Genomic DNA, 13,285 nt, shown 5'->3' with positions numbered 1-13,285 from the left:
TAAGGATGAAAGAGGAGCTGCTGCCCTGTGCCAGGCACTGTGCTAGTGAGGGTTTCTTCTTCCTGACACCTTGGAGCTCACAAGTAGAGCTAACCCACATGCCCGTCGCCCATGTGTGTGCACGCGCGCGTGCGCACACACACACACACAGGTGTACAAACTGGCTCCTTGCACGCAGACCTCCAGGTGGGCACAGGTGGGGGGCGTGGCTGATGCACAGTGGGAGGGGCGGGAGTGCCTGAAGGCCTCCCAGGCAGATCAGAGTCATCTTGCTGGAGTTGGGAAAATGAATGGCAATTAGCCAAGAGAGCAGGGCGTGATAGGAGCAGGCCACGGGCAAGGGTCTCGCCTGTGCAGAGCCCCAGAGAAGGAGAACAGATGGCACATTTGGGATCTATAAATGCCCACAAGAGCATTTATAGAAAGGCCAGCTGGTTGTGGTTGACTGTCAGACACACTGGGATAGTCTTCATTTCTATTAAGAAATGTCCTTCCTCCCACTTTTCTCGACTTGTACCTATCCTTCATTTTTTCATCTTTGACTGAAACTTACGTAAAGAGAAATTGTGCTCTACTGTAAGAAAAACAGCCGTCTAAATCCAATGATCAGATCAACCAGTAAGTGATACTTCACTCCTGATGGGGAGACTGCTGGGAGTGGTGGAGACTAGGGCAAACTGGAGAGTGTATTCTGCATCTGAAGAGGAAGGCAATTCTCAACTCAGCTGCCCAGTGGCTCCAGATCTTGCAATTTTTCCAAAACACAGAGCAACCTGGAATTTTGGCAAGTTAGCTGAGGTTTTTAAAACATTGCTTTGATTTTAAAAAAAAAAAAAAAAGCCTGCAGCCAGTGGAACACATCCGTATGCAGAGCCTTATTCCTGGGCCATGCTTGCAACCTCTGGCTTAAAGGCTCCAGAGGTTGCCAGGGTATTTTCAGAATCCTTCAACAAGTCATTGCTCTGCTTATAGTTACTCCTAACCATCCTTCTCCCCCTGCTTTCCAGAAAGAGATGACGAGCAGGATGTGTCACTAACGCCCCATCTTACCCTACGGAAGAAAGAGGAAAAGCTGTTTCCTCCTGGAGTCCCGGGCCGGCAGGAGGGAGACCTCCCTGGCTGAAAAGGCGCACCTACTTCCGGGAGCAGGCATGCTGGAGACGGCGGTGACTCCTGAGAGATGTTCCCCGCTCACCTCGTGTGCTCTTAACCGTCTGAGCGCTGCTAGCCGTGACCTGTGGACCTGGCCAGGAGAGAAGGACGGCCCCTCACCCATCCTGGAGGAAGGAAGCCTCTGCACTTACATGCGTGTCGCAGTTCTGCCTGTGACCTGCCACCTAAGCTTTACTGGAATTCAGGTTTTGAGACTGAGATACTTACCTGTACTTTTCCACTTACCTGTCTCGTCAGCCGGCTGCCTTTTCTGTAACGTGTTTTCTGAGTACCCAGTGAATTTTGGAGCTCTGGACGCACAGCCAGTTTTTCTCTAACAAGCCTTCCTGTGCGGTCCCTGCAGGCTCTGGCCCTGATGCCGTGGTCTTGGCTGGGAGGTCCGTCCCACAGCATCAGTGCAGTTTCCCCCATAAGCAGTTTGACCAGGGACCACTCCACGGGGTGGCTTGTCTTGCCCCAGATAGGGTCTGCACACTTTCATAGCAGGGAGGAGACTGGTCTCTAGCCTAAGGCTAACTAGTTACCAGTTCACCCTCAACAGAATGTGCTTTTTATAACCACACCATTCCTTGTCTCTTCCGTTCAAGATGTTTTTTTTCCCTGATTTCCCCGAAGAGAGAAATAAAAGGAAGTTATAAATGACCAAGAATGATCAGCAGACGCCCTGAGCCAAATTAGTGCAGTGTTTGTTCCTTATTAAAGGGTGTGGTGGCTATCTTCGAACAATACTGAAATTTCAGTGGAAAAAAAAAACCCAACAAAAGTACAATGGGTCATTTGGTGCCTGTAGCTCAAATGCCCCGCCCACTGATTCTTAATCGCCCCAGACGGCCCTCTGAGCTTCTAGATCCAGCCGATGTTTTCTTCCTCTTCCTCTGCGCTCTCCCTTCCTCTGCCTTATGATATTATGGCACAAAGTTAATTTCTGCCCGGAGGATGCTGGGGCCACAGTTGCCAAGGTAACGGTGGAGCTGGAGCCAACTTCCTTCTCCCATCCTTCCCAGTGTTTCTATCCCAGTAGACAGAATCATTCTGTGCTACATCTGCCTTTTGAAAGCTAAGTGACTTTTAGCTGAAGCAATGTTGCCTTCTCTGATTCATTCGCAAAACCGTGGTGGTCATGAGAGCCTATGACTAGGGGGTGATGATACTTGCAGTGAGCATTTGAATTCGACAAAATAGCAGTTGGTGGAGGGATGTAGATAAGAATGTATTAGGGCATTTCAATGTAATACTGATTAAAGAATAACTCAACAGCTCTGATTTTGTTTCATTGCATGTAATGTGTTAAAACCATTTGGAGCTGCTGCGAGAGCCTAGAAAGGCATGAAGTCTTTCTTGGTCCAAACAGAAAGGGTCAACTGTCTGGGCACCGTGGCATTCTGTGTTGACCTAACCCGGCAAACCGACCCTTGCTTTGTATCTCGTCAAAGTTGTCTCATGGAATCCAAGTGCTGCTACCTCTCTCCATATTGTTGCGCTCTGATCAACAACAAACGTACCTTTTTTGCTTTTTGGTTTTTTGCTTCCTAAGTAACTTCGAGAGGACAAGATAGGCGAAGATTTTTCTCAGCACCATTTTTGGCTGAAAGGATATCTGACTGTCCTAAGCATCTGGAGATCAGACAAATGAGCCCGTCTTCCCGACCCGTGCACGATGCAGTTAGTGCCACGTGGGAGTGTTGAGCAGTGAGACAGAGAAATGACAGCATGGAGCCCAGGCCCTGGGAGGAACTCTGAAGCTCTGCACAATGGAAAACACAGGAGTTTTGCATTAAAAAGTTGACTAAGTTGGGCTTCCCTGGTGGCGCAGTGGTTGAGAGTCCGCCTGCCAATGCAGGGGACGCGGGCTCGTGCCCCGGTCCGGGAAGATCCCACATGCCGCGGAGCCTCTGGGCCCATGAGCCATGGCCGCTGAGCCTGCGTGTCCGGAGCCTGTGCTCCGCAACGGGAGAGGCCACAACAGTGAGAGGCCCGCGTACCGCAAAAAAAAAAAAAAAAAAAAAAAGTGGACTAAGTTCCGGTATTTCAATAATGCCTGATCAAGTAGGATGCTGGACTCTGAAGACTTCTGTTATGAAGTCTTTTGAAGGTTATTTTCTGTTAACTGTTTGTGCATATGCAATTTCCACTCAATTAAAAAAAAAATCCAGAGTTTTTTAAAACTTCTTGGAACAATTTCCCCCTGGTTGTATTGCTCGCTGCGCTAATCGGCACTTCTAGGGTAAGTGCTGGCAAACCACTCTTACGTTTTAATTACAGACTGTTCCTATTCCCGTAGAACTTTGTTTGGCAAATTCTGAAGAAAATCATTACAGACGATCTTTTATCTCTTTGGCCTGACTACATCCTAAGTACCTCTCCTGGCAAATGGAGATCTGAGCTCCTGGCATCTCTTCAGGCATCTCCTACTCTCTGGGTCTGAGATTGACATCTTGCTTCTTCCTCCTAACCTGGCTCGCTCTCCCTCATTTCCCACTATTTTTTTTTTTAGTTGAGTAATACATGTATCGATGATTTTCTTTTTTTTTTTGAGAAATGTCAAAGTGGAAATTTCAAAAAGGAAAGATTACAGTGACATCCATATACCCGTAGTTGTCATTCTCTTTAGTTAATGGATTAGAGTCCTTCTCTTATGTATGTGTGAGGTGTGTGTGTACGTGTGTGTGTGTGTGTGTGTGTGTGCGTGCACGTATGTGCGTCTTTCATGACACTGACATTAGTAAAGAGTTCTGGCTGGTTTGTTTGTAGAATGTTTCACAATCTGGCATTTTTTTCTGATTGTTTCCTCATTATTAGATTCAGGTTAAACATTTTTTAGCAAGAATACTATGTAAGTGATGTGTTTCTTTCCTTTTGCATCGTATCAGGAAGCATATAATGTCTAGTTGTCTCTTTTTATGATAAATATTAAGCTTGATCAGTGGGTTGAGGTGTCGTCTGCCTGATCCATTCATTATAAAGTCCCATAATTCATTATAAAGATCTGAAGTTCCGTATGCATACATTTTATAGAGTGTGAGACTGTACGTATGTGCTTTCCTTTCCTAACATTCACAAAGAGGTCCAGGATCTCCAAAAGATTACAGCCATTGCAGTTAGATGATATAGCAGTGACAGAGAATTCATCTTTTCCCATTTAACAGAAGAGGACACAAAAAGTTTCCCTCTGCAGGTAATGCATGAGTATGCTGACTAATGAGAATTTGTGCGGTCCCTGAAGCCAGAGTTAAGACATATATAACTTTTTTTTCTCCCATCCTCAGTGACCTCCCATTCAGACCGATGGTTTATTTTAAAGAGCGTGCATTTTCATTGATGGTGATTGCCCAAGGGTGCAACAATTGATTTGGGTGGGGAGGAAATCTTATATATTACACTGGGTCATGGCCTGACCATAGTACATATACAGATGTGAAGTATATATGTCGTATTAAATTTCTGTAGGGATAGGGAGATGATTAGGAATCAAATGTCTAAAAACGCTCTGTAGGAGGATGATAATTTTAAAAAATTGAGAAATACCCATCTGGAGTCAGTTTCTACTTCTGAGGTTTCTCATTTTCTCTTCCTGGGGTGTTTGCTCATTTCTGAGCGCCAGGATGAATGGAAGCAACTTCGAGAGATTTCTTAAGCTATTCCTTCTACCCTCCCAAACCACATCAATAATATTCCAGGTGAAAAACCAATTCTCCTCTCAACGATCTTCAGGCACAGAAATTCTGCAGCATCCTCTGGTATAACCCACAGACCAGATTCAATCTGAAATCCTTCCATTCAACTTGAGTTAAACTATTATCTATGCATTTCAGCTCACCTTTTCTAGTATCCCACATTAAGACCCAAAGACTGTATAAGTAAAAACATACTAAATGAGAGCTTTATTTGCATGGCCACTAAATATTTGAAGACTGTTACCAGTTGTCTTTCAGCCTTCCTCCATTTATCATCTCCCAATGGTGGAATTCTCTTGGAAGTCTCGTTGCCCCACTGCTAACATTGCTGTACTTGAGCCTGAAACCTTCCCAAAGCTCTCCATGTCACTGTGCATTATGGATGTACCTAGCAGTGAACATTAAGAAATTACTGCACGCTGTCTCCAAACTATGTTGTGTCTTTGCTAACTCTTGACTTGATTTTATACACTTATAAATGTTCTTTTCTATTGTATTTGCCCGCACTAAATCCTTATCTATATTCTGTTCCGCCATTTTGCTTTTCTTCTTTAGCTTCCTTCCTTCCTACCTTTAGCGTTCCCTGTAAGATCACACTGAGTTATTTTGTTTTAATCCCCTCTTTAATTGGCAAAGCATTAGGGGACGTGGATAGAATTTCTCTTATCTTTTTGTGGTGATTATGTCATTCTGGTCATTAATGGAAGCACATCACTTCCTATGGTCTCTAACCTTACACCGCTTCCACACCCTATGGGTATCACACTGTGAGAACAAGAAATATCATAGGAAAAGTACAGCCACCAAGGAATGTGTACAAAGGCAAAATCACTAAAAGGAATCTGATGTGTCACTTGGTTAATACTGTTGTCCTTTGTGCTTTGATCATTTTCGTTCTTAATGAAATAGATGATTCTCTCCTAGAATTAGTGAAACAAAGCGTGTTTTGGAACTAATGGGGTTTTTTTCCCTGCTTTTAAAAATATATCAACAAAAAAACTTATAACACGTTGTTTCCCTCTGGGCAGTTATTAATTCTGGGTAAGCAGTTTTCAATGAATAAATAAGGATTTTTGTAACTTTTAGAGGGAAGAGTCCATTTCTAATCTGACAGTTAAGCTGTTTTACTAGCTTTTAATGTTCTAATTTCAAAGTTTTTCAGTATCTTTTCTAATTGCATCAGAAAAAAGATTTAGCATATTTTTAGTTCCATTTGTGATTAAATTAAGGGTTTGGTTCTAAGAACAGACTAACAATGAAAAACAATTAAAATGCAAGATAAAACTAAAGGATATTTATGAAATCAGTTTTATGTGAGCTTAGGAATTCAAATGTTACAAATAAAAGACACATAACCATCTTCTATTTTGTCTTTTTTATGTGTTTGTTTTATTTCTTTAACAAGCATATTCTTCATCCTGCAATGATCCTGGAACAAATAAATGAAAAGAAAGGTTCACTCTACACAAAACTAATTCAAAATTTATTTTAGAACACATGCCCATATTCGTATTTTAGCAGAAGTTCCTTTATTCTGTTACAAATTTTCCCGGGAGGGTGTCATGCCTATCGTGTAGCTTCTCAACAGATTAATGTTGTACATTTTTTTCTGGCAGTAGGATTCAGTATTAAGTTTGGTAACAGCCTGACATATAAAGGTAATAAGTCTAGATTATAGAAAAAACTCATCAAGCAGAGTAAACAGACCTGAGGTTTAATCTCAGGTTTGCCACTACCTTATCTGTATGACCTTGGGTAGTATATTGAATTGTTATGAACTGCAACTGGGGTCCTAGATTTGTTCCTACGTAGCTTATAATTATTTTTGGACACTGATGTACGATTAAAATATTAACATATTTGGAAAAGCAGAAACATGTAAATTCTATATACTTCTATATTATTGATATTAGTACATTTGCAGTCACTGTGTAATCATTGTAAATGAGTCCAAAAGTAGCCCCTGTTCCTAATAGCAACAATAGAATACTATGTCTGACGAAAGCTGTTTGTGACGAGGTGATTTCTAGACACAGGGCAGTGAGGAACGAGATTTCTGGAACTCAATCACACACATAAGGGTTTCTCTGTTTCTCAGTTCCACTGTCTGAAATGTATCCCAAGAAGTGACAGAGAGGCGGGCTATGGACGGAATTTGTCCTGCAGGCGTGTTTTGTTGGACCTACGAAGATTGTAGTTGTTGTTGTTGTTTAACTAGTACCGACGTTTAAAAAGCAGAAAATTTGGGCTTCCCTGGTGGCGCAGTGGTTGAGAGTCCGCCTGCCGATGCAGGCGATACGGGTTCGTGCCCCGGTCTGGGAAGATCCCACATGCCGCGGAGTGGCTGGGCCCGTGAGCCATGGCTGCTGAGCCTGCGTGTACGGAGCCTGTGCTCCGCAAAGGGAGAGGCCACAACAATGAGAGGCCCGCGTACCACAAAAAAAAAAAAAAAAAAAAATCGGAAAATTTGACACATGAAAATTTCTGGCTTCTCTCACAAAATCAGAAAATCTGGCCACACAAGGCTTTTGTTTTCAGGAATCGGCTGCGAAGTGGCGGACCCATTTTGATGGAGTTTCTCTCTAATGTACCACTATCCTCTTACACTGGGATGCTTCACTCATGTACATTTCTTGCCACTCCCCTAAGGCATGTCAGGTCACAGCCCCTGCTTTACCATGTCTAGAGAGGCCCCTGATGAAACCACTATTTTAATTTTCAAATGTGTCCCCATACACATTGAATACCTGGTGTATTATCATAGTCTCCCTAGTAACCTACATTGTATTAATGATAATAAATGGAAAACTGTCTTAGAAGACAATAAATTCAAACCAGATGCCTTCAGTCCTTCCACCCAACAACAGCAAAATTGATACTCCCATAAGAAGTTTGCTTCCCGTGGAAGCTAAGCTGATCATTAAATCTATGCAGTCTTTCAATATCCTAAATTCTTAAATTTCAACTTTGCTTCCAAGCAGACTTCATTGCTACATTGACCAAAATGATAAAGAACTGTCATTGGGAAGCAATCGTAGTGTCATTTATAACAACTACATATTTTATCTGAGTTTTCTATTTCATGGTGAAGTAGGTTTTAACAGAACACGTTATTTTAACGGAAACTTCTTATTTTAATGCAGCATTCATCATCTGAGTTTTAATGAAAACATAAAAAAAAAATCCCAGTACTTAATAAACTAAAACCCAAATGAGGACATCCAATTCAATCTAATTAAACTTTGATTGAGCTTATAAATATTACTGCATACTAGATTAAGTTGAATAACTGCTCCGGAGGAAATCGTATCATATCACTGAGATGTGACCTCACCTATAACCAAATCAGCAAAGGATAAGAGTGTAAGCATTTTCAAGAAATATATAGAACATAGAGGCACAAAGGTATCAACAGAATCCTGCTTATTAACCCAGAAACAATATTTTGGATAACTGTTTCTCCATAACTGTGCATATAATGTCTCTACAATGATATATTTAGTATTGCTAAAAACTACATGCGGACATCCATCCATAAGAGGCAGCAGCATTTAGAAAAATCGTACATTGTGGCTTGTTTATTTATCTAAAGGCTAATTATTTCACTTAGGGCAAAGATGCTGAGGTCTTTTAGACAGGATGAAGTTTGGTGGGAGAAGTTAACATTGGCTGGACATGAGGAACTGGGCCGCCCACCCCTGCCCGGTCTGTGGATGAGAATATAGTCCCTTCTTTGCTCAAAACCTCGGATTAAAAGCCTTCAGTTCCCCTCTCTCCCTCCACTCCTTGCTGGTGTCACACATGCTGGTCACATTCACACTTATGGCCTCTGCGCTGGCTGTTCCCCTGCCTAGATGCTCTGCCCCCAAATACCCTCATGTCTAATTCCTTCTCCCCTCAAGTCTTTGCTTGAATGTCACCTTCTCACTGGGGCCTCTGCTGGTCACACCTGCCCACCAAGACTCACGGTCCCCCTTTCTCTGGGCAAATTTTCTTTTTCCCATAGCATCTGTGTTGTGTAATTTATTTACTAGGTTTATTGTGTATTGTCTGTCTCCCCCAACTAGAGTATAAATTCCATGTCATCAGGGATCTCTGTTTTGTTGGTTGATGTATACCTAGCACCTAGAAGAGAGTGTCTGGCACATAGTAGATGCTCAATAGACCTTTGATGAATGAATGAATGAATGAATGAATGAATTCACATGGAAGACAAGTGCCTAATCAAGATCTGCTATCAGAGAGAGATTAATTAACAGCAATGTATAATAATGATAATATTAGATGCTACTAACACCAAAAGTATACATTTGAGTGCATACTCTTAGCACACACTAAGCGTTTTACTTGGATTATCTCATTTAATGGTCATGATGAGGTGGGTTATGATGAGATAAGCCACCATGAGGTGGGTTATCTATGTGTGTCCCCATTTTAAAGTCAGAGTTACCTAAGTAATTTGCCTGAGGTCACAAGCAAGAAAGTGATGTCACACAGGGCTGCTCCAGAGCCCACACTCTGCACTAAAGGAGTCACCCCCCCCCCCCACCGTGAGGCATCATGGTCTTCCTCTCTATAGATACCGCGGCCACGTCATATAGCACTTCAGCCTTCAGTTTCTTTCCTGGCCATTTGTTAATGTGATTGTAGCAGTGCTTCTGTGACCAGTCCAGCTGTGGTCAGAAAGCATTTCTATTCACAAGATGTTCATCCACACATACAGAGTGGACCCTTAGTCAGAGATCAGGTGGGACAACAGAACTAACGGGGACACCAAGAAGATCAGAATAACTGGTCCACAGAGTGTTGAGTGGTGTGAGGCCAAGACCAGAGGCCACGATGAGGTCCCTGAGTGGGCAGGGGACACAAGTCCAGGAGGAATCACCCAGGTTGGGAGCAGGGTGTTCCTATGATCAATTGAAATGGTACATAAGAAACTTCTAGGTCTTGCTCCCTGCTGTGAAATGGGAAGAATAAAAGCATGCATTTCACTCATCCTTAGAGGAAAACAAAAAGACTTTTAAGAATTAATAAACAGGACTTCCCTGGTGGCTCAGTGGTTGGGAATCCGCCTGCCAGTGCAGGGGATGCCGGTTTGAACCCTGGTCCGGGAAGATCCCACGTGCCACAGGGCAACTGGGCCGGTGCGCCACAACTACTGAAGTCCGCGCGCCTAGAGCCCGTGCTCCGCAACAAGAGAAGCCACCGCAGTGAGAAGCCCGCGCACTGCAACGAAGAGTAGCCCCCGCTCGCCGCAACTAGAGAAAGCCTGCGTGCAGCAACAAAGACCCAACACAGCCAAAAATAAATAAATTTAAAAAAAGAGTTAATAAACAGAAACACCCAACGCAGAAGATTAGCTTTGACAATAAGAAATTTGAGAAACTATCACAGTTAATTTTTGCTTTTTCTTCTCTATGAAAAAAATTAATGCATTAATTCTCCAGCCATAATGTAAAATATGTGGTTACAGGAACTATTAGAAATATACAGCCGAGAGGCTAGAGCAAAGAGCGGCTGAGGGATTTATTTATGCATGTATTCCATGGGCTAATTTAGAAATGAATAGGAAACACACTGAATTTGAAAAGCAGCCTCCATTCCATCCACCTGACTTATGCAGCTTCCTCTGAGGTCACCAGGAGTCGTGCAGAGCATAAATGTTTACAAGTTCCTGGTTCCACCGGGAGATCTTTAATATGTCAGGACATAATGCTGGCCTATGTTTTAAGGCTGGATGAAATTAGTATGCTGCGATGAGATGAATGACGTTTACCTTGCCGTTCCTAGGGCTCCGTGGATATTATCCGTGAAATGATTCAACCTCCAAACATAGCAGCATTTGTCAAAAGAGTGAGTAGTGGGAGTATTTTTTTTTAATAGTAAATCATTAGATTCAGCAATAATTGAACCAAGGAAGTTAAAGAAAATTCATTCAAAAGGTGAACCCCATTTCACACTCCTAGGAAGAATTTTTAACACATTTCCAACCTTAGCGTGGGCTTCCTGAGGTTGTGCAGAAAACACCGGGTGTAGCTTTGGTATTAAGTACTAACAGGGCATTATCTAGACATTGAATTCAGTAAAACCCTGTGAGCATATGGATTTGAAATAAAAGAAATAAACAATTGCAAGTCCAGAAAGTTCCTAAGAGCTGTAAGCTGTAAGTTATTGCCACGTTAACATTCAGGAAAAAAGATTGTGCTGCCCTTGGGCTCGTGGCATTGCATTGAAATTTGCGTTCTCTCTCCTAAGTGACTGAAAAAGGACTTCGGAGCGACTCAGATAGAGACACGTGAAGGGAAGGTACCCAAGCCCCTCACCCACTGCCGAGAGGAAGAGAAAATAAACAAGGGAATTTTTACATGAACATTCTCTGGTGCTCATAGATTCCTGTTACGTGTGGGAAAGGACTAGAAACAAATGGGTGTGCTGAGTGCTTTCAAGGGAGTTAGGAGGACATTTTGGGGGGAAGAAGGGCTAGGAATTAATTTACTGAGAATCTACTTTGTGCCAAGCACTGTGTTTGGTACTTGACATATCTCCTCCCATCCCCTTCTCACAACTGTTCCCTGAGGGAACTATTGGTGACAACAGCTATCCGTAATCTGTTGCAGATGTGGTGACCGAGTGCAGTGGCTGGGGAGCTGGGATGAGGCCTTGCTCTCATCCAGTGCTAGGCATCGTGCCAAGCATTTTACTCTGATTATCTGAATTAATCCTCACTCCAGTCCTTGGGGTAGATACTATTGTTATTATTCCCATTTTACAGATGAGGAAACTGAGGTTGAGGGGCAAGAATCTTTTTCAAGGTCATGCAGCTAGTTAGTGGTGGAGCTGGGATTTGAGACCAGGCAGTCTGTCTCCAGACCCCCGGCTCTTCATCACTAGGAGACATCGCTCCAACACACACACTTCAGCTATTAAAAAGTTATTCCTCCTTTTCCCTTGTTCACTTGCTACCCTGGTGACAAAGCTTCTTTCACCATGAGGGTCAAAACATTAGTCGCCCCTGAAAAGCCCAGAGGAATCTGGGGAAGCAGCGTTGAGGAAGTTACACAGGTGAGATGAATGCCTGCTGTACAGAACAGAAAGTGTGAATCTGATGAAAATGCCCCTGAAAGTTAAGATCGTCAAACCGATGGGTCAAAGGGAGGAAACAAGTGGGCTTAATGCCCAAGCGGCTGCCGATGCGCAGCCAGCTGCTGCCTGGGGAAGAAAACCTGGCTTCGGAAGCCCAGCCTCTGCCAGCTTCAGAAGAGCAGCCAGGGGTACAATCGCCCCTCTGATTCAGAGGGGTTCACACCTTCCAGTTGTCCCCCAAACAGTTTCCTTTCTGATCAGACTTAGTCTTGCAGGGATGACTAGTACATACCAAGGAACAGGCAAGACTGGAAAATAGGGAAATTCAGCCCAAGTCATCAGGCGAGCACCTCCCTGCTAGTGCTGAGCGCTCTCAAGGGCCCTTCGTCAACCTAGTAACGGACTCACAGATGCTGTCATTTTGCAGATTTCACTGGCGCAGGAGAACGGAAGCCTCAGCTCCTTTGCTTTGGGCTGGGTGCCCTCATCTGTCTTTGCTTTTTCCCATCCCTGGGTTCAGAAGCCCTTAGAGAAGAAATAATTTTCCCCATTTATGTGCACTTCTTCAGCATCCATCCTTGTACCAATCGCGTCTGATAACTACTAAGATGTGATTTGCCTTAAGGCCAGCTGGGAGAGATCTATGGACACGAAGGAGACATCTGATAACTGCTAGAGTTCAAATACAGCCGATCCGTGAATACGGAGTGGAGAAAGCAGCTAGTTCCAATGGAAAGCTTGCCAAAACAGACTATGTAGTCTGGCTAGCAGAAAAGGAAAGTGTTTATTCAGAAAAATTGGAAAACAAACTGTGCCCTTTTCTCTACCACGCTTAGATTGTCCTGAAGGGGAGATTTATTTCAATGAGATTATGGAAAGACAAAATAGCAGATAAGATTCAGCAACTTAGGGGAAAGATTTGACCAAACTCTTATTAGAAAATTAGGGACTTCCCTGGCTGTCCAGTGGTTGAGAATCTGTGCTTCCACTGCAGGGGGCGCGGGTTTGATCGTTGGTCAGGGAACTAAGATCCCGCATGCAGCTCAGCACAGCCTAAATTAATTAATTAATCAATTAATTAAAAAAAGAAAATTAGCCTCAGAGTCACAGAGGCCCCTCTTCCTCCACTGGCACGGCCTCTGCCTGTCCCTAGGCTCCCCTTCCTCGTGCCCCAAACACTACAAAAGCCAGGAGACACTCTCCTTGCCTCCAAATCCCCTCTCCCCTCCCACTCTTCACAAACTGAAGCCAGGCTGCTCTTTCTAAATCCCAGACCTGTGCCCCTTCCCCCCACCCCAGTGCTCTTCCCTGGCAGCCCACCACCACCAGCAGGAACCAGACTCTTTAGCGAGGCC

General features: G+C 43.6%; 1 protein-coding gene across 3 annotated transcripts in view; it reads left to right on the top strand.

Moving 5' to 3' along the window:
• Window positions 1–13,285, top strand: part of MOB3B (MOB kinase activator 3B) — a 238,870-nt gene that overhangs the window by 203,217 nt on the left and 22,368 nt on the right. Inside the window, exon 4 of one of the 3 annotated variants that reach the window (XM_030830344.2) lies at window positions 1,008–6,201. The exons of the other annotated variants lie outside the window; for them this stretch is intronic. Within the exon in view, the coding sequence (XP_030686204.1) occupies window positions 1,008–1,037 (30 nt within the window). The 3' untranslated portion in view covers window positions 1,038–6,201. Of the gene's footprint in view, window positions 1–1,007; window positions 6,202–13,285 lie in introns of those variants that run through there. 3 annotated transcript variants of the gene reach the window in all.

The sequence above is a fragment of the Globicephala melas genome, chromosome 6 (genome assembly GCF_963455315.2).
Source record: "Globicephala melas chromosome 6, mGloMel1.2, whole genome shotgun sequence".
In the NCBI taxonomy this organism is placed as follows: domain Eukaryota; kingdom Metazoa; phylum Chordata; class Mammalia; order Artiodactyla; family Delphinidae; genus Globicephala; species Globicephala melas.
Note: the sequence above shows the minus strand (reverse complement) of the source record. Positions and strands in the feature narration are given on the sequence as shown.